The following is a 24,986-nucleotide window of genomic DNA, read 5'->3' as shown; positions in this document are numbered from 1 at the left end:
GATAACACCGTTCCATTCTAAATGGGAATGACATGTATTAATAATGTTTTAATTAAAGATTCTGAACTTTAATTAAATTCATTATGAACATTGCTTTTTTATTATTATCCTTAAACATTATCATCTCGTATATAACACTTATATACAATGTTTAAGGTTACATAAATAAACATGGAATTTTCATGGATATTCATAAAATATTCATAAATATATGCACATAAAATAATGAATAAACTCTTTTATTAAATAAATAATAAATATCCTATTACATCTTATACTTCTAGGACACCATTCCCAACAATCTTAACATGCCTACTTCTAACTAGTCCACCCTTAAATCTTAGTGAGATCAAACCGTACCAAAAATTGAATTTATTGAGTATGCTATTGTGTGGTGGGACCAAGTATGCACCAATAGGAGGCGAAACAGAGAATGTCCTATTGAAACTTGGGATGAGATGAAAAGGGTTATGAGGTGATGATTTGTACCAAGTCACTACTACCGAGATTTATACCTCAAGCTGCAAGGTCTCCATCAAGGTAACCGGAGTGTTGATGAGTATTTTAAAGAGATGGATACAACGATGATTAGAGCTAAGATGGAGGAGGCTCGAGAGGCGACAATGGCCAGATAGCAAGGATGAGATGAAAAGTGTAAATAAACCAAAATGTTATTTCTGCAGAAAATAACCTCAAAATATCCATAAATTGAAATAACTGAAAAAGTGTCTATATTATAAAAGCATATAAAATTACAAACTCCCACTAAACTAAATATCCTTAAAGGACATGACACCTATACGAGCAGTGTGCTCATGAAACACTTTGGGTGGCAATCCCTTAGTAAGCGGATCCGCAACCATGGAGTTTGTGCCGATGTAGTCTTTAGACAACTGTCCACTCTGAACTCTTTCTTTAACAACTAGGAACTTGATGTCTATATGCTTCAACTTTGACAAGCTCCTATTGGTTTTGGAATACAAAACTGCTAACTTATTGTTACAAACTCACTTAGTGGTCTTTCAATACCATCCACTATGCGCAGCACCGTGACAAAACTCTGCAGCCATATTCCATGATTGGATGCCTCATAACACGCTATGAACTCCGCTGCCATGGTAGAAGATGCTATAAGAGACTATTTAACACTCTTCCAGGAGACAGCACCTCCAGCTAGCAGATAAATATAGCACGACATAGATTTCATACTATTTTGGCATCCAGCAAAATCAGAGTCTGTATACCCAACAATCTTAAGCCGATCTGACCTCCGACACGTGAGCATGAAATTTTTTGTTCTTTGTAAGTATTGCAAAACCCATTTGGCTGCTTTCCAATGGTCTACTCCTGAATTACTTAAATGTCCCCCCAACATCCCAGTAACATGTGTAATATCTAGACGTGTACAAACCTGAGCATACAATAGACTTCCTACGCCTGACGCATAAGGAATCTTCTGCATTTCCTTTTCCTCAAAATCGTTCTTAGGGCACTAATTGAGACTAAACTTGTATCCCTTTGCTATAGGGGTATCACCTGGTTTGCATTCCTGCATGCCATATCTCTTGAAAACCTTTTGGATATAACTCTTTTATGATAATCCAATAATACCCCGAGAGCGATCCCGGTGTATCTTTATGCCTAATACAAAATAGGCGTCACTAAGATCTTTCATCTCAAAATTCTTCGTAAGAAATCTCTAGGTTTCGTACAGTAAGCCTATTATCGTTGCTGGCAAGCAAAATGTCATCGGCATATAAAAGCAAAACAAATATACTTGCTCCCACAGAATTATGATATATGCAATCATGGACCAAATTCATCTCAAAACTGAACGAGGTGATCACGTGAAGAAACTTGAAAAACCATTGTCGATATGCTTGCTTGAGACCATAGATGGATTTCTTAAGTTTGTAAACCATATTCTTTGGGTCTCTAGACACAAAGTTTTCTGGTTGCACCATATAGATTATGTCACCAATGTTATCATTGAGAAGCGTTGTCTTTACATCTACCTGATGTAAGTCAAGGTTGAAATGCACCACTCATGCCATTATATTCTTAACAGAGTCTTTTGAGGGAACCAAAGATAAAGTCTCTTTATAGTCGATGCCTTCTTTCTGTGTAAAGCTCTTAACAACAAGACGAGCCTTGTACCTTTCCACATCGCATTTCATATCTGCATTTGCAATCAATGCGTTTCGCATCTTCTGGCAATGGGACAATATCCCACACATCATTGTCCTTCACGGACTTAATCTCCTCATTCATAGCATCAATCCACTTTTGACAGTTAGAACTTTCCAGGGCTTGACGGAAGTTAATCGGATCATCTTCCATCACTCCAATATTAATCTCATGTTCTTGGACAAATACAATGTAGTAATCTAGCACTGCACTTCTCTTTTCTCTAGTGGATCTTCTTAATGGCATAGATTCTTGAGGTAGTAGAGTTTGTTCTTCTAGAACAATTTCTTTAATGGGAGGTTCTCCGATAATATCTTGATCTGTTGCGTCTCGAACAAGGTCAGGAATGGAATCATGATCATTGCCAATAGCACATATGGGAATATCAACATATTCCCCTTAAAAAAAAGTCTCTAACTGTATCTCCCCCCGCAAACTTGTCATCCTCGAAGAATCGGGCATTTATGGGATCATAAAACTTGTACCATGTGAATCTTTCAGAGTATCCAATAAAATAGCAACTCACCATTCTTATGTCTAGTTTCTTTTCATTAGGTCTATAAGGTCTTGCCTCAGTTGGACATCCCTAAATGTGCAAGTACTTTAAACTAGGCTTCTTGCCCATCCAAAGTTCATAAGGGATTATGGCAGTCACTTTATTTCGAACCACATTAAACATATATGTTACAGTTTTAAGCGCTTCTCCCAAGAGTGATTCTGGTAAGGTAGAATGACAAATTATACTCCTCACCATATCTTTAAGTGTCCTGTTTCGTCTTTCAACAACACCATTCATAGCGGGTGAAACCAGCATAGTGTACTGTGGGACGATACTGCATTCCTCTAGGAACTTGGCCAATAGTACTGGACATTGTTCACATGAACCATCATATCTACCATAATACTCACCACCACAGTCAGATTTGATGGTTTTAATATTTTTGCTGAGTTCGTTCTCAACTTCAGCCTTATAATTTTGAACACATCCAACGATTGTGACATTTCATGAATGAGATATATATATATATATATAACCATATCTAGAATAATTGTCTATGAACCTTATAAAATATTGTTGATCATTCCATAGGGAATGGTCCACAAATGTCCGTATGTATAAGTTCTAAGACATCCAAAGTCATGTTAGCTTCAACTCTCCTTTTATTGGTTTGTTTCCCCTTTATACAACACAAACATCAAAATCTATGAAGTCTAAGGGGTCTAGTATTTCATCTGACACAAGTCTCTCTATTCTCCGTCTAGAGATATGACCTAATCTCTTGTGCCATAACGCAGCTGAAATCTCACTTGTTAATCTCGTGTAGTTGATTGCAGGGATTCATTGAATGAAGCAATTGTATCAATCATATAATGATTATAATAGCCTAACAAAGAACCGGAACCAACAAATTTTGAACAAATTTTAAAAATCAAATTTCAGCTTTTACAATAATATCCCAGTAAGAATCAAATAAAATCTAGTCTTGAACAATAATCTAAATTTTCCTATCGCCTCAACTTGAACCATCTTGCCATCGCCCACATAGATGTATCTTTCACCATTACTTAGCTTTCAACAACCCAAGCAACCCAGCATAGACACACTACTGTGAGTTGTTGTACCAAAATCTATACTCGAACTGTATTTAATTTCACAACTGGAGTAAAAGTCTCTGAGAAATCAATACCATACGTCTGTAGTGCATCTTTTAGTAACCAATCGCGCCTTGTAACTCTGTATTAAACCATCTCAATTGCATTTCACATTAAAGATACATTTGCAGCCCACTGTGGACTTTCCTTCTGACAAACTTGCAGCCCACTATGGACTTTCCTTCAGACAAACTCACTACCTTCTATGTCCCATTTTTCTCAAGGACTCAAATCTCATCAAGAACAGCTTCCTTCCATTTAGGAACCTTTAACGCCACCTGCACATTCTTTGGAATTTCTACCTGAGGCTACAAAATTTTCGTAGGCTACAAAATTGGACATAAGATGCTTAGTACAAGATCTAATAGCTTGCCGATAAGCAATTGGAAGGTCTAAGTTTTCAAGAGACTCATATTGTGAATTAGGACAAAAAAAACTAGACTTATATGATTATTTACCTGAAGGATTGACAAGATTTTCTTCTGTTTCAAGTTGGACTCTTGGCTATGTTGTGCGGTGAGAACTCTCTTCCTTTGAAGATGATTCCTTCTTGAATAAATATGGAACTCAGGTTTGGTGTTAATTGGCCTCGCACACATCTCTGTACTTGTTTCAACATGTTGTGGCATTACAGAAGTATCTGTATTATTTTCACTATTCGACTTATGTGACCTCAAGTACTCACTTCAATAGAATCCATTTTTGGGATTCATTTTCAAAAACCATATCATTTGTTTTGAATTCAACATTTGAAGCAAGAATCTTATCTGGTAAAATCGAGATATCTGTGATTCTAGTATCCACATTTTTTAGAATTTGAATTTCCAACTAAATCTGATTTTGAAACAGAATTCGGGTTGAAATTGAAAACAAAATTAGGCTAATTTGATAATACTTTTCTGTTAAAACCGATTTGAAAAATATCAGAATCTTTCTTTCCATTCTTCCCTTGAAGATGCTGATCAAAATAGCTCTGTGTTTCAAAAAAATTTACATCCATGGTAATAATCATTTTTTTTTTAAATTGGACCGAAACATTTGTAACCTTTCTATGTTAGAGAATATCCAAAAAATTCACATTTTTTAGCTCTCGGATCAAGTTTTCCTCAATGATGATCATGAATGGGGACAAAGGCAATGCAACCAAATATTTTCGTGAGGTTGAATAGCAACTTTTGAAAACATTGCAGGGCGTTTCAAATTGTAAAACTTTTATTGGCATACTCTTAATGAAAAAAGCTGTTGTTAGGATGGCTTCAACCCAACCCTAGTTGAAAAAATTAAATATATGTAACTTCAAAAAGGTGTTTGTTCTTTCGCTCAGCCATTCCATTTTGCTGAGGAGTTTCATTGCATGAACTTTAATGTACAATGCCATTTTTCTAAAAATACTTTCCCGAAATATGATTAAAATTTTCTTTCCCATTATCACTCTGAAAAAACTTGAATTTTGGTTTGAAATTGTGTTTGTACCATGCTGTGAAAATTTTTGGAAATTTTGTATGCTTCTTATTTTTCCTTCGTCAAATACACCCAAGAAACCCGTGTATGATCATCTATGAAAGTGATAAACCATTTTTTCTTTGAAAGTGTGGTGATCCTAGAAGGTCCACATACAACACTATGGATCATAGAAAATGGTTTAGATGCTTTGTAGGGCTATGAAGAGAAGGATGCACGATGATGCTTAGCCAATTCACAAATTTTACACTGAAACAAACATGAATTCTTATTCATGAATAACTTTGGAACCAAATATTTCAAATAATGGAAACTAGGATGTTCTAATCTAAAATATCATAACATAATTTGTTTTTATTGGCAAAAGAAATAGAATAGAAACAATTACTTTGAGTTTGTCCTTCCAAGATGGATCCATCTTCAAAGAAATAAAGTCCACCACTCAGTCTAGCACCACTAATTGTCCTCCCCGAGCTCAAATCTTGAAAATCAGAACTCTATGAAGAGAATTTAGCTGGACACTTCAGATCATGAATGATCTTATTGATTGACAAAAGATTGAATGACAATTTAGGAACATGAAGGACATCATATAGTGTGAGAGTGGATGAAATAACAATTTAACCCTGTCCAGCTATGGGTGAAAGAGACCGATATGTTATTTTTATTTTTTGATTCCCTGCACAAGGAGTGAAAGATGAGAACAATTTTAAAGAACCAGTGATGTGGTTAGTTGTGCCAAAATCAATGATCCATTGACCAGAGTTTGAATTGAAACTAACTAACGCAGCGTTGAGATAGTTACCTTTCTGGGCTAAGGAACAAGAAGGGGTCAGGTTGGAGGAATTTACATTGAATTGAGAATTTTGGAGAAGTTTGCATAGGCTGTCAGTTTGGTCCTTGGTGAATGGAAGCTTCTCTTGAAAAGACTCTTGTCTCTTTCCTTCATCATTCAGTTTATCAAAACTCGAAGAGGACTTTGGAGAAACTAATTTGGGTTGTTAATTTTGATAGGCTCCTAATATATTAGAAAGATATATGGTTCCTCACGTAAATTCTTTTTTTCTAATATTCGATTTATGAGTATATTGCATGTATTTCATGTATAATTGACGTGATTGAAGAAAGTGTTAATGATTCGATTGTTTTCACTAGGTTTTTATTTAACCCTAGAATTTATCATTTGTGATTCGTGTACTATTGTAGTGAAAATTTTTATGGGTGTGTTTTACAATCATTTATCATCATGTTGGTACGTAACGTCTCCATCATTTTTAATTGGAGTTTATTACGTTTTGAATTTGTATTAAATTGTTTTGAAGCCTTGTGCCTAGTTTCATACAAATACCGGGCCGCCATTATGTTCCAGTAATTTACAATTCTGTATTATTCTATTTATATTTTTTCTCAGAAAAGATATCTTAAGCTCTTATTAGGCTTTTGAATCACTTAAGGCGGAGTTTTTTTTTTCATTTTTCGAATTTGACCAAGAAAACTGTCCAGTAGAGGGCGTGGAGACGAACAGATAGTTGCAACAAGATAATAAGCGCAGAACGGTAGAGGGCGTGGGTCTGAGCGGCGCGGTGAATCTGAGTAGTGGGTCCGAGTCCGAGCAGGTCCTGGCGCGGCGATCCGAGCCATGGGTCTGGTAACGATACAGAATAAGATCTGTTCTTGTTTCAATTCTGATTTCAATTCAGAAATTGCAAGGTTTTTTTTTTTTTTTTTTTGGTCTGGTTTTGGTATTTTCTGGTTTTGGGATTTTGACTATTTGAGAGAACCGAAGGTTGGCTCTGATACCAACTTCAAAGGGATGATGAATCGTATTTTTCATTCATATCAATTATGTCAATATATAATCAATATATAGAGGAACATTTCCTACAATTAAGCTATATAATCACCTATAATCATTCACATTTATAAACATACAATCACACCCAATTATACCCACAATTAAGCTCGATCTTACAGCTAAGGCAATCAGACTAAGAAAGGAAAGAATCACAAACAATTCTCTACTAATCTCCTAAAATCTCAACCAAATACTCTTTTAATTTGTACAGTTATTTGACTAAAAAAATATTGATAAAAAAATAAAGGTTAAAAATCTAGACCATCTAAACAATATTTGTGTCCTTATCTCCTTTATCATATGCAAACTAATCAAATTCTATCGTACCATTATCCTGATCTCAACTCATTATTTCATTACCTTAATGGGAGGTAATTCAAAAAACTAGGAAGACTTATAGGTTTGTATAAAAAAAACAAAACAAAAAAAAAGTGAAGAAGACAGAAAAGGAAATTACGTTTTGTTAAGTAGTATGCGCCTAGTTATATACTGGACACTGAAATTGCCTCGTCATTTTGTCTACCCACCCACAGAGAGAAACAATAAAAAAAAAAAAAAAAAAAAAAAAAAAAAAAAAAAAAAAAAGGACCTTAAGTTTTCAAACTTTATTGTAAAAGTGTGGTAGTGTATGTAAATTCTACTTTAATTTATTTTTACTTTTCATTCCACACACTACTCATATGGTGACGCATAGAATTTTTTGAACCTTTCAGACCAATTTCAAATTAGCTTTAAAATATGCATACCCGATTTAAATATCGCGTAATATTAATTATTCTGCACATAAGGATTGTTTTTATCATGCCCAAAAACTACCTAATGAGAGGTTTTGAAAACTACAAACACGATATATAGAAGGGATGAAGTTTAACTTCTCCCCAATGAAGAAGAAAAAAAATAGAAAGAACGAAGTAACAATTCATGAGTAACACACATGAAAATCGATCGTGTAAATATATCGAAATAAATAAATAAAAAAAAAGTTGTTCAAATGGATTAGTGTGAGAAATGAATGCGCCTAATTATGTAGAAGTGTGAAATTGCCTCTTGCCATGCCTTATTATAGTCCCCACAATAACAATAACAACTCATGAAGGGTTATAAATGCGACCCAATTTCAGTAAGATATAAGGAAACATCATTTTCTTACGTAGCACATGTGCGCGCACCATGCTATCCCAATAGGTACTGCACTAGGGGCCTATGGATTTCTAACAAATATTGATTGCTGTTACGTAGCTTAATTAATGTGCAATTACTCTTCTACCATCACTCTTAAATTTACATTTTTTAAAAAAGAATATATTTTTATTTAATATGATAATAAATAAAATAAATTTTTTAATCTTACTCTTCCTACTATTTAATTAATTAATTGGAACTCTTTTAGCGAAAAAATAATACTTAATTTTTAAAATGACGGTATATTTTCTAACATAAGTCATAGTATATTTTAATTTTTTTTTGAAAACATCACATTTCAACAATTAATGACGGTATATTTTCTAACATAAGTCATAGTATATTTTAATTTTTTTTGAAAACATCACATTTCAACAATTTTTTTTTTGAGATCATAGATATTTTATATATTACATTGCTTAATTAGAATTCATTTTTATTAAGATTTAATCCTTTTAAGAATATGTATTAAGAGTCAGTAATTTCTTCTGATAGAAACCTTGACAAAAGGAAGTTTTTGTTAACAATTCATACTTCAAAACAAACGGATGCTAAAACATAAGCGATGTAGTCTATGTCACTCTTACAACCTGTGTGGTTACAGTTTGAAAAACTAAGAAACAAATCTAAGGTAGGTTTAGAGATGGGAGGCGATGCATGATGAATTAGAAGAAGGGAAGCTCGATTTTGAACAACATAAGCGAGAGAAACAGATAGGGGCGATAGTTAAAGCTGGTGATGAAAAAGAGAAGAGGTGACTTAAGCTAAAATGATGATTTATTATAAACAATCATCATTTGGTAGTGGAATTTTTTTTTTCTTTTTTTAGTTCATATGGTGCCTGCTAGGTTAATATAACTTACCAAAATAGGTTTGTTTTACTTAGAAATCCAATTTATCACCAATTTTGCCAGTAAGGATCGTCAACATGTTGCACAAGTTTGGTTCGACAATTTTCGAAGCGTTATATATGCGGTTTGAGTCATATTCTTTGAACAAACTTAGTGATAAAACATTGTTGGGTCCACCCGTCTCTCCTCTTGTTTCTGACATAGGATTCTCAATATTGTCTACGTTAGGTTGCCATAAAAAAAAAAAAATGACATCTCACGTTGTTAAGGCTTTATGGCATTATTCTTAATTATATGTACATGTTTCCGTTAATAGTTCTACTACACGATAGTAATGGATACGTATATATCGACCTTAACATCAACATTCACTTTTTTAATTTCATAAAAACTTTTTATTTATTTCTGGTCGTGCCTATATAAAGACCACTTGAGAGGATGCAAGGCAACGAAGAATTAAGAATGGAAACTCATCAAAGTCTTTCTCTCTTATTACTCTTTCTGTCCTATTTGTTGGCATGCAATGTTGCTCAACATCATGACATAAGTCGGAAGGATTTTCCACCTGACTTCATATTCGGAGCAGCATCATCTGCTTATCAGGTATATATATTGCATCGAATTGTAGTTGTTTTTTTTTTTTTTACTACTTTTATGATATGTGGAATTCCAATGTTTAATATATATGTGCATGCGCATGTGACAAAAGTATGAAGGAGCGACAGATGTGGATGGAAGAAAACCCAGTATATGGGATACCTTCACTAAGGATGATCCAGGTTTAATACAAATACTTTTTTTTTTATTTTTTATTTTTTTTACCTTACCATAACGTATTTGCGATTTTGTCTAACATTTCTTTACCTTCTCTTGAATTTAACAGAAAAAATAGCAGATCACAGCTCTGGAAAAATCGCAGATGAATTCTATTATAGATACAAGGTTTAAAATGCTTGACTTGCTATAACTATGTAATAGAAAAGTTATTGCCTCGGAATCACTTTTGTTTTTAAGAAGAAAAAAATGTACTAATTATACACACAATTGTGTCAGATATTTTTAACATACATACCTACACAGTACATTTTTATTACCTAAAATGTACTAATTAATATTATACACACAGTTTCTTTGGGATACATCAACCTACGCATGAGAAAAACAATAGTGAAATATGCTTTTTGTCTATGTGGGATTTGCAATTATTAACCCGATCTCTATGTAAATTTATAATTCAACATATACTTTTTTATTATTTTTGCCTAAAAATGCTTAAATTTGTCACAGAGTGACATCAAGCGACTGAAAGAAACGGGTTTCGACACCTTCAGATTCTCTATCTCTTGGTCTAGAGTACTACCAAGTACGTTTTACTTAGCATTGTATTAAAGTATTAAACTAATATATATATATATATATATATACACGTATATATGCATATTTATGCTTTCTTGATAAAATTTATCAAATTTTTCTCTCAAAATATAATGAAGCTTATTTTTTTATTTTAGATGGACGTAAAGGAGACGTAAATCACAAGGGAGTCCAATTTTACACAAGTCTCATAGAAACGCTTATACACGAGGGTTAATTTCATAACTTTTAAGCATTCAGCGTATTTTACTCATAACATGGTTTTGGGAATTCTTGTTCTGACTAGTTTGGTTTCCTTTGATAATTTGTTTTTATTTGAATTTTGTTTATTGATAAGTAGGCATCGAACCAATAGTGACTATATTCCACTGGGATTTGCCTCAAGCCCTAGAAGATGAATATGGTGGATTCTTGAGCCCGAAGTTTGTGTAAGCCACCATTTATGCATCTTTGGATCGATATTTATATTTTATGTATGGATGCAAGACAGTGCCTAAGAAATTATCAATATGCTAATTGTTTTATATTATTTTTTTTATTAATTTGTAGGGATGATTATCTCGATTATGCGGATTTTTGCTTCAAAACATTTGGCGATAAAGTGAAAAAGTGGATTACCTTTAATGAGCCAATTATGTTTACTACCAATGGGTATGAATTTGGTACTTTCGCACCTGGTCGATGTTCTCGTTATTATGGAAATTGCACTAGTGGGAACTCCGGATTTTTTGTTTGATTCGGCCCATTATTTTTTTCTTTCAAATTTTTTACATTTAATTTTTTTTGTGAAACTAATTTTTTAAGAAAATAATTATAAAAAATAAACTATAAAAATTTTCTAAAAAAATTTTGGATGTCTGTATTAAAAGAAAAACATGTTGAATAAACACGCACTCAACCCGTACTTATTTCAACTTGTTTTTTTCCTGAAAAATTCAGCTGCAAAAAAGAAGGATGGAGAGCAAAAACTAACACAATGTTCCTTTTTGGATATCAGAATTTCAGTAATTGTAATTTTAATTAGAGTTAGTGAGAGGATGTATTAGAGACTAAGCAATAAATTAAAGAAACTATAAATTCGATGCTAAAACGACGGATGGAGCTACCTTTAGTTCAGGAGGTTTTAAGCTTGATATTAGCAGTGATATCAATATTTTAGCTAGGTGGATGTGGAGAAGGCTTTCAACTTAAGGGCGTATTTATCAAACCGTAAAAAAATGTAATGAGAAAGATAATGAGATTGAAAAGAAAAGTAAAGTAATAGGATTAAGGGTGATTCATTTCTTTTTATGTGTTTACTTGACTATTCAAATCGTGTGATGAGAAATAACTACATTTCTTTTCTTATGTTTATTAAAATTAGAAGTAATAATGTTATTAATATAATCACTAAAATGTCCTTTTATATTATTTAAATAATCATTGAATGTATAGTAATTCATTAAGGGAAGATAAGTAAATTTAACATTCATTCCCTTTTAAAAATGGTAATCACTCCTTACTTTTTTTTTTTCCTTTGATGTAAAGTAAACATGCCATAAGCGTAATTTTCCCTTCGCTATCTAGTAGCAGTAGTAGTTTTCTTCTTTTTTTTTTTTTTTTTTTTTGGGGGGGGAGTTACTGAGTTTTTAGCTTAAATTCCAAGGCAACATCAAGAAAATTATTCAAATTCATAGTTCTCATTCTATGTGTGTTAATTTTAACTGTTTTACGATTGATGATGTAGGTTAATGGAACGTGGATGTTCATTTATCCAAAGGGGATTGAAGAACTGTTGTTTCACTTAAAAGAAAATTACAACAATCCCATAATTTACATCACAGAGAATGGTAAATTATACTTAATATTTTTCGATGGTTATGGGTTTTTCGTTTTATTCCTTTTAATTTTTAATTGAAATTACAAAATAAAAGAAATAATTTATCTAGTACTAACGTATCTGAATTTAATTGAATTAATTGTACTTGATACATAGTTCTTGACCAAAACATTGATAGTAGATATGGTTTAATTGTTATTACAGGACTTCCTGATCCCCTCAATAGTACTTCTCTCAACGATACTGCAAGAATAGATTTCTATCGTCGTCATCTACGACGTGTCTCACGGGCTATTAAGTAAGCGCCAATATTTGCACTCTTCATTTTCTTTAGTAATTGTTTAGACAAGCTAATAATGGCCTTTGGATAAACAAGCATATTTCGACCAGCTTAGTTAATTTTTGTCATCATTGCACATCCTAAATATTTAGTATTAGAACTATTAATTTTTGTCATCATTGGCTACATAAGGAGAAAGGAGATAAATATCGGTTAATGTGCACGGTTTACATTGTTACTCTTTATTCTTAACTAAAATCTGAACTATATTAGTTAAATGGTATTAATCAAGAGTAACGTGTAAGAATTTAGAACCATGTGTTTTAAGTTAGAAGTTTTGCAAGGTACTAACGCCCAAGGTTTTTGCAGGGCTGGAGTCAACGTGAAGGGATTCTATATTTGGACACTTCTCGATGACTTTGAGTGGAATTCCGGTTACACTTATAAATTTGGCATCTACCAAATTGAACGTGAAAATAACTTGACAAGAATCCCCAAAGAATCTGTTCGTTGGTTTAGTCAATTCCTCAAACCCATTCCCAGACTCGAGAATCATAAAGTGCAAAATTCTTCAATGCTCTCTACAGCCTAATTAAATCAAGAAATACGAATAATCTGAACAATATATGTATGTATTTTAAATAAAGGCTGAGTGTGGAGAAAAAAAAGTATTTGTATGTTTAAAAATCTACTTTGAGTTTCAGAGAATAATATTATCTATTATGTTGTGTTGATCATTTGTGGGTTTATGTATTTTAAATAAGTTCTTTTTCTTTTTTTAGTTCTTAGACCTTAAAATGGTGCCTTCTAGATTAATATAACTTACCATAATAGTTTTGTTTTACTTGGAAATCCAATTTTTCAAATAAGGAAATAGGACAGTTCAACTACGTTATAATTGAAAGAGTATTTTCACTGGTGTCTTATGGGTCATATTCAGTTTAATCTTCGAATTTTAAAAACTCTCACTTTAATTCTTAAATTGTATGTTAGTCACCTTAACTCAATCTATTAGAATTTTTGTTAAAAACATAATAAAAGAAGAAGGCAATGCGATCACAATTTAACTGCATATCTTTCTTGGTTTGGTTTTAATATTTCAACAAAAGGGTATTAATTCAAAAATTCAAGTGGTAAAATGAGAGTTTTAAAATATGAGAGAAAACTGAAAATGATCGAGAAAGCAATTGTGAGATTAACCCATAATTGAATTTCAAGCCTGAAAAGAACAATTTATTACCAATTTTGCCAGTAAGGATCGTCAACGTGTTCCACCCATATGACAAGTTTGGTTCGACAATTTTCGAAGCGTTATATATGCGGTTTGAGTCTTTGAACAAGCTTAGTGATAAAACATTGTTGGGTTCACCGGTCTCTCCTCTTGTTTCTGACATAGGATTCTCAATATTGTCTACGTTCCTGTGTTGGCATAAGAATTGCGTAGAAAAAAAAAAGACAACTCACATTGTTAACGCTTTATGGCATTATTCTTAATTATATGTATATGTTCTACTATATGTGAGTAATGAATAAGTATAGTATTGATCTTAACATAACCATTCACTTTTTAATTTTATTAAAACGTTTTGTCTTTGATGATAGAATGTCAGAGAAGAACAAAATGTCATGTGCGGTTTGTCTTTCAGATCTTAACATAATTATTTACATTTTGTTGTGAGGTTTGTCTTCCAGATCAACATGTTTTCTTAGAAAATTCTTTAACTTTTTCTTTGCTCTCTCTCAGATGATGGGATGTTAGAAAAGAATAGAATGTCATGTGTTATCTAGGGACCATCACATGTATATATAGATAACTATCTTGTTATCTTTTGGTATTTCTATTGTAGCTTATCATAAAAATAGAAATTACCCTTAAGTCTTTACAAATTAAAAGCCCACTTCCTATTAGATAAATTAAAGCCCTATTATACAAACCTTAGTAAATCACTTTTAAACGGGCTTAACATTATATGACAGTCTGCTATACATAATTATTCACATATAAGCCCAATGTTGGATATAAGGATCCAACAATCTCCCACTTAGACAATATCTGTAGCCTTATAATTATGCATTGCAAAAATAATTGTACGAGGTCAACTTTCCTATCATTACTGAAATGTATCTATAACCAATCCGGTCCATCAATCATACCAACATACGATCAAAGCAGCCTTCGTTACATATGTCGTAACTGGACCCACCAATGGTCACATGTGCCGAAACAACTGAATGACATGGATCATGATGTGAATGTGTAGCATGTAAATTTCATGCAATGTGATCTTAACATGCCTACTTCTAACTAGTCCACCCTTAAACCTTAATGAGATCAAACCATACCAAAAATTGAATTTACTGAGTATGCTATTGTATGGTGGGACCAAGTATGCACTAATATGAGGCGAAACGGAGAACGTCCTATTGAAACTTGGGATGAGATGAAAAGGGTTATGAGGCGATGATTTGTACCAAGTCACTTCTACTGAGATTTATACCTCAAGCTGCAAGGTCTCCATCAAGGTAACCGGAGCGTTGATGAGTATTTTAAAGAGATGGATACAGTGATGATTGAGTTAAGATGGAGCAGGATCGAGAGGCGATAATGGCCAGATAGCGAGGATGAGATGAAAAGTGTAAATAAACCAAAAAGTTATTTCTACAGTAAATAACCTCAAAATATCCATAAATTGAAATAACTGAAAAAGTGTCTATATTATAAAAGCATATAAAATTACAAACTCCCACTAAACTAAGTATCCTCAAAGGACATGACACCTATACGAGCAGTGTGCTCATGAAACACTTTGGGTGGCAATCCCTTAGTAAGCGGATCTGTAACCATGGAGTTTGTACCGATGTAGTCTTTAGACAACTGTCCACTCTGAACTCTTTCTTTAACAACTAGGAACTTCATGTCTATATGCTTCGACTTTGACAAGCTCCTATTGGTTTTGGAATACAAAACTGCTAACTTATTGTTACAAAATCACTTAGTGGTCTTTCAATACCATCCACTATGCGCAGCCCCGTGACAAAACTCTGCAGCCATATTCCATGATTGGATGCCTCATAACATGCTATGAACTCCGCTGCCATGGTAGAAGATGCTAAAAGAGACTATTTAACACTCTTCCAGGAGACAGCACTTCCAGCTAGCAGATAAATATAGCACGACATAGATTTCATACTATCTTGGCATCCAGCAAAATCGGAGTCTGTATACCCAATAATCTCAAGCCGATCTGACCTCCGACAGGTGAGCATGAAATCTTTTGTTCTTTGTAAGTACTGCAAAACCCATTTGGCTGCTTTCCAATGGTCTACTCCTGAATTACTTAAATGTCCACCCAACATCCCAGTAACATGTGTAATATCTAGACGTGTACAAACCTGAGCATACAATAAACTTCCTACGCCTGATGCATAAGGAATCTTCTGCATTTCCTTTTCCTCAAAATCATTCTTAGGGCACTGATAGAGACTAAAGTTATCTCCCTTTGCTATAGGGGTATCACCTGGTTTGCATTCCTACATGCCGTATCTCTTGAAAACCTTTTGGATATAACTCTTTTATGATAATCCAATAATACCCCGAGAGTGATCCCGGTGTATCTTTATACCTAATACAAAATAGGCGTCACTAAGATCTTTCATCTCAAAATTCTTAGTAAGAAATCTCTAGGTTTTGTACAGTAAGCCTATTATCGTTGCTAGCAAGCAAAATGTCATCGGCATATAAAAGCAAAACAAATATACTTGCTCCCATAGAACTATGATATATGCAATCATGGACCAAATTCATCTCAAAACTGAACGAGATGATCACGTGATGAAACTTGAAAAACCATTGTCGATATGCTTGCTTGAGACCATAGATGGATTTCTTAAGTTTGTAAACCATATTCTTTGGGTCTCTAGACATAAAGATTTCTGGTTGCACCATATAGATTGTCTCACCAATATTATCATTGAGAAGCGTTGTCTTTACATCTACCTGATGTAAGTCAAGGTTGAAATGCGCCACTCATGCCATTATATTCTTAACAAAGTCTTTTGAGGAAACCAAAGAGAAAGTCTCTTTATAGTCGATGCCTTCTTTCTGTGTAAAGCCCTTAACAACAAGACGAGCCTTGTACCTTTCCACATTGCATTTCATATCTGCATTTGCAATCAATGCGTTTCGCACCTTCTGGCAATGGGATAAAATCCTACACATCATTGTCCTTCACGGACTTAATCTCCTTATTCATAGCATCAATCCACTTTTGAGAGTTAGAACTTTCCAGGGCTTGACGAAAGTTAATCGGATCATCTTCCATCACTCCAATATTAATCTCATGTTCTCAGACAAATACAATGTAGTCATCTAGCACAGCACTTCTCTTTTCTCTAGTGGATCTTCTTAATGGCATAGATTCTTGAGGTAGTAGAGTTTGTTCTTCTGGAACAATTTCTTTAATGGGAGGTTCTCTGATAATATCTTGATCTGTTGCGTCTCGAACAAGGTCAGGAATGGAATCCTAATCATTGCCAATAGCACCTATGGGAATATCAACATATTCCCCTTCAAAAACAAAGTCTCTAACTGTATCTCCCCCCGCAAACTTGACATCCTCGAAGAATCGGGCATTTATGGGATCATAAAACTTGTACTCCATGAATCTTTCAGATTATCCAATAAAATAGCAACTCACCATTCTTAAGTCCAGTTTCTTTTCATTAGGTCTATAAGGTCTTGCCTTAGTTGGACATCCCTAAATGTGCAAGTGCTCGAAACTAGGCTTCTTGCCCATCCAATGTTCATAAGGGATTATGGAAGTCACTTTAATTCGAACCACATTAAAGATATATGTTGTAGTCTTAAGCGCTTCTCCCAAGAGTGATTCTGGTAAGGTAGAATGACAAATCATACTCCTCAACATATCTTTACATGTCCTGTTTCGTCTTTCAACAATACCATTCATAGCGGGCGAAACCGGCATAGTGTACTGTGGGACGATACCTCATTCCTCTAGGAACTTAGCAAATAGTAATGGACATTGTTCACTTGAACCATCATATCTACCATAATACTCACCACCACAGTCAGATCTGACGGTTTTAATATTTTTGCTGAGTTAGTTCTCAACTTCAGCCTTATAATTTTGAACACATCCAACGATTGTGACATTTCATGAATTAGATATATATATATATAACCATATCTAGAATAATTGCCTATAAACCTTATAAAATATAGTTGATCATTCCAAGCAACCATAGGGAATGGCCCACAAATGTCCGTAAGTATAAGTTATAAGACGTCCAAAGTCATGTTGGCTTCAAATCTCCATTTATTGGTTTGTTTCCCCTCTATACAACACAAACATCAAAATCTATGAAGTCTAAGGGGTCTAGAATTTCATCTTACACAAGTCTCTCTATTCTCCATCTAAATATATGACCTAATCTCTTGTGCCATAACCCAGCTGAAATCTCACTTGTTAATCTTGTGTAGTTGATTGCAAGGATTCATTGAATGAAGCAATTGTATCAATCATATAATGATTATAATAACCTAACAAAGAACCGAAACCAATAAATTTTGAATAATGAAACAAACTAAATTTTTCATTCCCAAATGAATAAGAATAACAAGATTTTTCCAAAGCAAAAATAAAAATCAAATTTCATCTTTTACAATAAATATCTCAGTAAGAATCAAATAAAATCGAGTCTTTAACAGTAATCTAAATTTTCCTATCGCCTCAACTTGAATCGTCTTGCCATCCCCCACAATGATTTATCTTTCACCATTACTTGGCTTTCGACAACTCAAGCAACCCTACATAGACACACTGTTGTGAGTTGTTATACCAGAATATATACTCGAACTATATTTAATTTCACAACTGGAGTAAAAGTCTCTGAGAAATCAACACCATACGTCTGTAGTGAATCTTTTAATTAGTAACCAATCGCGCCTTGTAACTCTGTATTAAACCATCTCAATTGCATTTCACATTAAAGATACATTTGCAGCCCACTGTGGACTTTCCTTCTGACAAACTTACAGCCCACTATGGACTTTCCTTCAGACAAACTCACTACCTTCTATGTCCCATTTTTCTCAAGGACTCAAATCTCATCAAGAATAGCTTCCTTCCATTTAGGAACCTTTGACGCCTCCTGCACATTCTTTGGAATTTCTACCCGAGGCTACAAAATTTTCATAGGCTACAAAATTGGACATAAGATGCTTAGTACAAGATCTAATAGCTTGCCGATAAGCAATTGGAAGGTCTAAGTTTTCAAGAGACTCATATTGTGAATTAGGACAAAAAAAACCTAGACTTATATGATTATTTACCTGAAGGATTGACAGGATTTTGTTTTGTTTCAAGTTGGACTCTTGGCTATGTTGTGCGGTGAAAACTCTCTTCCTTTAAAGATGATTCCTTCTTGAAAAAATACGGAACTCAGGTTTGGTGTTAATTGGCCTCGCACACATCTATGTACTTATTTCAACTTGTTGTGGCATTACAGAAGTATCTGTATTATTTTCACTATTCGACTTATGTGACCTCAAGTACGCACTTAAATAGAATCGTTTTTTGGGATTCATTTTAAAAAACCATATCAGTTGTTTTGAATTCAACATTTGAAGCAAGAATCTTATCTGGTAAAATCGAGATATCTGCGATTCTGGTATCCACATTTTTTAGAATTTGAATTTCCAACGAAATCTGATTTTGAAACAGAATTCGGGTTGGAATTGAAAATAGAATCTGAGTTGAAATTGAAAACAAAATTAGGCTAATTTGATATTACTTTTCTGTTAAAATCGATTTGAAAAATATCAAAATCTTTCTTTCCATTCTTCCCTTAAAGATACTAATCAAAATAACTCTGTGTTTCAAAAAAATTTACATCCATGGTAACAATCATTTTTTTTTAAATTGGACCAAAACATTAGTAACTTTTCTATATTGGAGAATATCCAATAAATTCACATTTTTTAGCTCTCGGATCAAGTTTTCCTCAATGATGATCATGAATGCGGACAAAGGCTATGTAACCAAATATTTTCAAATGGATATTTGTTGAAATTCGTGAGGTTGAATAGCAACTTTTGAAAACATTGCAGGGCGTTTCAACTCGTAAAACTTTTGTTGGCATACGGTTAATGAAAAAAAGCTGTTGTAAGGATGGCTTCAGCCCAACCCTAGTTGAAAAAATTAAATATCTGCAACTTCAAGAAGGTGTTTGTTCTTCCGCTCAACCATTCCATTTTGCTGAGGAGTGTCATTGCTTGAACTTTAATGTACAGTGCCATTTTTCACAAAATACTTTCCTGAAATATGATTAAAATTTTCTTTCCCATTATCACTCTGAAAAAACTTGAATTTTCGTTTGAAATTGTGTTTGTGCCATACTGTAAAAATTTTTGAAAATTTTTTATGCTTCTTATTTTTCCTTCATCAAATACACCCAAGAAACCCGTGTATGATCATCTATGAAAGTGATAAACCATTTTTTTTTTTGAAATTGTGGTGATCCTAGGGGGTCCACATACAACACTATGGATCATAGAAAATGGTTTAGGTGCTTTGTAGGGCTATGAAGGGAAGGATGCACGATGATGCTTAGCAAATTCACAAATTTCACACTGAAACAAAGATGAATTCTTATTCATGAATAACTTTGGAATCAAATATTTCAAATAATAGAAACTAGGATGTCCTAATCTAAAATACCATAACATAATTTGTTTTTATTGACAACATAAATAGAATAGAAACAATTACTTTGAGTTTGTCCTTCCAAGATGGATCCATCTTCAAAGAAATAAAGTCCACCACTCAGTCTAGCACCACCAATCGTCCTCCCCGAGCTCAAATCTTGAAAATCACAATGCTATGAAGAGAATTTAGGTGGACACTTCAGATCTGATTGATTGACAAAAGATTGAATGACAATTTAGGAACATGAAGGACATCATATAGTGTGAGAGTGAATGAAATAACAATTTAACCCTGTCCAGCTATGGGTGAAAGAGACTGATATGTTATTTTTATTTTTTGATTCCCTGCACAAGGAGTGAAAGATGAGAGCAATTTTAAAGAACCAGTGATGTGGTTAGTTGTGCCAAAATCAATGATCCATTGACCAGAGTTTGAATTGAAACATAATTTTTATAGGCTCCTAATATATTAGAAAGAAATATGGTTCCTCACGTGAATTCTTTTTTCTAATATTCGATTGATGAGTTTATTGCATGTATTTCATGTATAATTGACGTGATTGAAGAGAGTGTTAATGATTCGATTGTTTTCACTAGGTTTTTATTTAACCCTAGAATTTATAATTTGTGATTCGTGTACTATTGTAGTGAAAATTTTTATGGGTGTGTTTTACAATCATTTATCATCATGTTGGTACGTAACGTCTCCATCATTTTTAATTGGAGTTTATTAGGTTTTGAATTTGTATTAAATTGTTTTGAAGCCTTGTGCCTAGTTTCATACAAATACCGGGCGGCCATTATGTTCCAGTAATTTACAATTATGTATTATTCTATTTATATTTTTTCTCTGAAAAGATATCTTAAGCTTTTTTTTCCGAACTTAACTGTAAAAGTACTGTCATAGTGTATGTAAATATGTACTTTAATTTATTTTTATTTTTAATTAAACACACTATTCGTATTGTGTTGTGTACGCATAGAATCTTATAAACCTTTCAGAGCAATTTCAAGCTAACCTTAAAATATGTATAGCTTGTCCAAATATTGTGTAATATTAATTATTTCGCCTGTAAGGATTGTTGTGATCATGATCAAAAACATAATAATTGGCTCTTCCTTAATGAGAGGTTTCGAAAACTATGAACACCATGTATATATAGAAAGGGATAAAGTTTAAGTTCTCCCATAAAAACTAAAAAACAAAACAGAAAGAAAACTATGATCTATACATGATTTCCTATATTCTTTCACAATTTCTACGTTATATATACATGAACTATATATATAAATATGTATATATGTATACCTATGAAAAAAATTAAATCAACTTTTGTCTATGAGGGATTCGCAAATATACCCCGACGATCTATATTATTATAATTCAAGATGCTTTTTTGTTATTTTTTGCTAGTCTCACAATGCTTAAATTTGTTTCAGAGTGGCATCCGCCGACTGAAAGAAACGGGTTTCGACTCCTTTAGATTCTCTATCTCTTGGTTTGGCATATTGCCGAGTAAGTTTATTTATATAGTAATATCTAATATATATTTATGCTTCCCTGAGTAAGTACCAAGTTTTTCTCTCAAAATAATGAAGCTTAATTTTGATTTTAGATGGAAGTGGACGAGCGACTCCCGATGTTGTCAAAGTTTACAAAAAGCTCAAAGAAACGCTCATAAAATGGTTAATTTTATAACTTCTAATTTATCCTTTAAGTATTCAACGTATTTGACTCGGGTTTGATACTGCTCATTCTTAATAAAAGTTTGATTTTCCTTTGATAATTTATTTTTATAAGTAGGCATCGAACCAATAGTGATTTTATTTTACTAGAATCTGCCTCGAGCCCTAGAAGATGAATATGGTGGATTTTTGAGCCCGAAATTTGGGTAAGACATCATATATACATATATATATATAGCAGAATATATGTACAGACCAAAGGATTACATAAGAAATTACGTTATGCTAATTATATAATAAATTTTTATTATTTTATAGGGATGATTATCAAAGATACGTATATTTTTGCTTTGATACGTTCGGCGATAAAGTGAAAAAGTGTACTTTACTACCAATTATTTTTACTACCAAAGCGTATGAATTGGATCGATGTTCTCATTACGATAGAAACTGCACTAGTGGGAACTCAGCAACAGAACCTTATATCGTAGTTCACCACTTAATTCTCGCTCATGCGAAAGCAATAGACATATATAAAAGGAATTCCAGGTGAGTAGTATATGTTATGTATATATGTATATACATGTGTGCCATATAATTAAAACAAAATGTATTCGTTTGAAAAAGATTAATATTGTTCAAAGAAAAGATTATCATATATCAGTAAATAATAACACGCGTATTTGTATATATAATATTAGAAAATAACAATTTAATATTTGTCTTGTATATCCCTTTCAGGAGAGTGAAGAGGAAATCATTGGAATAATAATACAATCTTTATGGGTCGTGCCAAAATTTCGTACTCCTAAATCTTCACGCTTGGATGGGGAGATTCGTCTAACATATATGTGTTACTTATTATATGTTGACGCCAGAATTTCTCACACACCGATGGCCCACCGGCGAAGTATTGTCCCCACTTAGGCCCGCCGAGACGGGTGGGGTTTTGTCCCTTCGTAAAAGGTGCCTCGCTGGTAGGAGGGGTTGGCACTCTGGTACATATACCTCTCCAGACCCCGTCTCCAACCGATGTGGGACTCTTGGCATAGAACAGTGCCCCCCAAGACGGGGGGACTGGAGAGGCAGGCCGTGGCCAAACGTCCCCAGTGGAGTCGCCAACTGGTGACGCCAGAATTTCTCACACACTGATGGCCCACCGGCGAAGTATTGTCCCCACTTAGGCCCGCCGAGACGGGTGGGGTTTTGTCCCTTCGTAAAAGGTGCCTCGCTGGTAGGAGGGGTTGGCACTCTGGTACATATACCTCTCCAGACCCCCGTCTCCAACCGATGTGGGACTCTGACCCCCCTTCGGTGGTAGAGATCTCATGGACCTCTTCGTCTTCCGGTGTCAGCTTTGTGCATAGGGATATCGAGGACGTCGAGGGAAGTTTTGAGCTGGGCGACAGAAGGAGAATCCTCTCGACTAGGTGAACTTTGGGCCATTGTTCTAGTAATAACAAGGACAAAAAGCGTTAAAACCCTAACGTCGAGAGGAATAAATGGCGACTACTCTAAGCGACGACTGGTTAAACGTCGACCATTCATACAAGAATGGTAACAACGAGTTTTCATAGGAACCGCGGGTTCCCCAGAACCCAGAAACCGAAGACAAAACAGACAAAAATGCGCGTATATAAAAGCCAGGTCATCCAGTACGACAGAACACAATAAAGTAAGTCTCTTTAACTAATATATATTCTCGTTTTCTGCATATATGTTTACATATTCCTGGTACACAACGGGAGAAACCCCGTGAGTACGCAAAGAGAGAAAGGGTCTAGAAACTTACCGGTGAAGAAGTATATCCGGGACGGTTTCGTAGTACACCACGGAGGACGGGAAGGACGAAGGCAGAAGTTCAGCAAGCAGGGTTCCGGCAAAAGTACGGATGTCCCAGCAAAGCGGCAGCAAAAAGTTTTTTTTTTTTTTTGAAGTTTCGAAGAAGGAAAAAATGACCCTCGGGTTCATGGGGAGTATTTAAAGAGTCGGGAATGAAGACCCCCAACCGTCGGATGAAAACCCCAAAAGACCAACGGCCAGGGATCACTCTCCGAATCTGACGGTAAGGGGAAGGGCGGGAAATCGAAAAGACACGGATCCGACGGCCTATATTCGTTTTCTTAAAACACGGATACTCATCATTATGCCAAACCAATCGACGCGACGGTTACACACCCGAAGCACCCAGGCCATCATTGCGGACGAAGGTTCGGGACCGATTTCCCACACCCGAAGCACGGAAAGGACAAACCGAACCTAGAGCTCGAGGCCGCCTAAGAAAGGAGCCCTCGACCTGGGGGGTGGCTGTTGTGTGGGAAAATATAATGGACACTTGGACCAACGGCACCACGACACGTGGCTATACTTGCTTTCCGCCGAGCACTCAACCCTCGACGCTTCGTTTCCCTCAAGATCAGCTGTAGAGCCCGAAGATGAAGTCCATGATTAGGGCGACGACCCCATGAGGCGTCGACGGTTGACTCCGCATGGGTTGACACGACAAGATCCCTCGACTGCAGAAAAGATCGCTAGAGAGGACGAGAAAGGTTAAACAGCGCTGACAACGAGGGGAACGTCCCTTCAAGACACGACGGGTTACGTGCAAAAGTAAGAGAAGTCTGACAGCATTAATTACAAGTTTACAAACTGCCCCCCCAGGGGACAGAAAAGCATTACGGAGAGTCACAGAGCCGTAATAGAAGACTAAATGGTTGAGTGAACAGTACTAATTAGTGGGCTATGTCTGGGCCTAGAGAGGGAGAGCACTTGAGTGTTCCTACCTACGAAGGAAACCCACCCAGTGAAGGAAGCTGGAGTATAAAAGAAGAAGGACCCCCAATAGGGAAGAGGTCTAGAGATCCCAGAGGAGAAAGAACAAGAGAGAGAGATAGCATTTATTGTAAATTATA

General features: G+C 34.6%; 1 protein-coding gene across 1 annotated transcript; it reads left to right on the top strand.

Moving 5' to 3' along the window:
• The first annotated feature begins 9,651 nt into the window (after positions 1–9,651).
• Positions 9,652–22,843, top strand: LOC21412606 (beta-glucosidase 17). Its single transcript, XM_024161925.1, has 10 exons — positions 9,652–9,792; positions 9,899–9,968; positions 10,073–10,131; positions 10,477–10,552; positions 10,701–10,775; positions 10,904–10,991; positions 11,113–11,252; positions 16,348–16,357; positions 22,522–22,623; positions 22,816–22,843. Exons 1-10 carry the CDS (start codon positions 9,652–9,654, stop codon positions 22,841–22,843), a joined length of 789 nt encoding a protein of 262 aa, XP_024017693.1.
• The last annotated feature ends 2,143 nt before the right edge of the window (positions 22,844–24,986 follow it).

The sequence above is a fragment of the Morus notabilis genome, unplaced genomic scaffold (assembly GCF_000414095.1).
Source record: "Morus notabilis unplaced genomic scaffold, ASM41409v2 Scaffold938, whole genome shotgun sequence".
Classification (NCBI taxonomy): Eukaryota; Viridiplantae; Streptophyta; class Magnoliopsida; order Rosales; family Moraceae; genus Morus; species Morus notabilis.
Note: the sequence above shows the minus strand (reverse complement) of the source record. Positions and strands in the feature narration are given on the sequence as shown.

Bases quoted from the DNA above. Each gene is read 5' to 3' on its own strand.
- LOC21412606 (XM_024161925.1), top strand. From the start codon at position 9,652: ATGGAAACTCATCAAAGTCTTTCTCTCTTATTACTCTTTCTGTCCTAT. The intron at 10,992-11,112 runs GTAAGCCACCAT...ATTAATTTGTAG, and splicing joins TTCTTGAGCCCGAAGTTTGT to GGATGATTATCTCGATTATG. The intron at 22,624-22,815 runs GTGAGTAGTATA...TATCCCTTTCAG, and splicing joins ATATATAAAAGGAATTCCAG to GAGAGTGAAGAGGAAATCAT.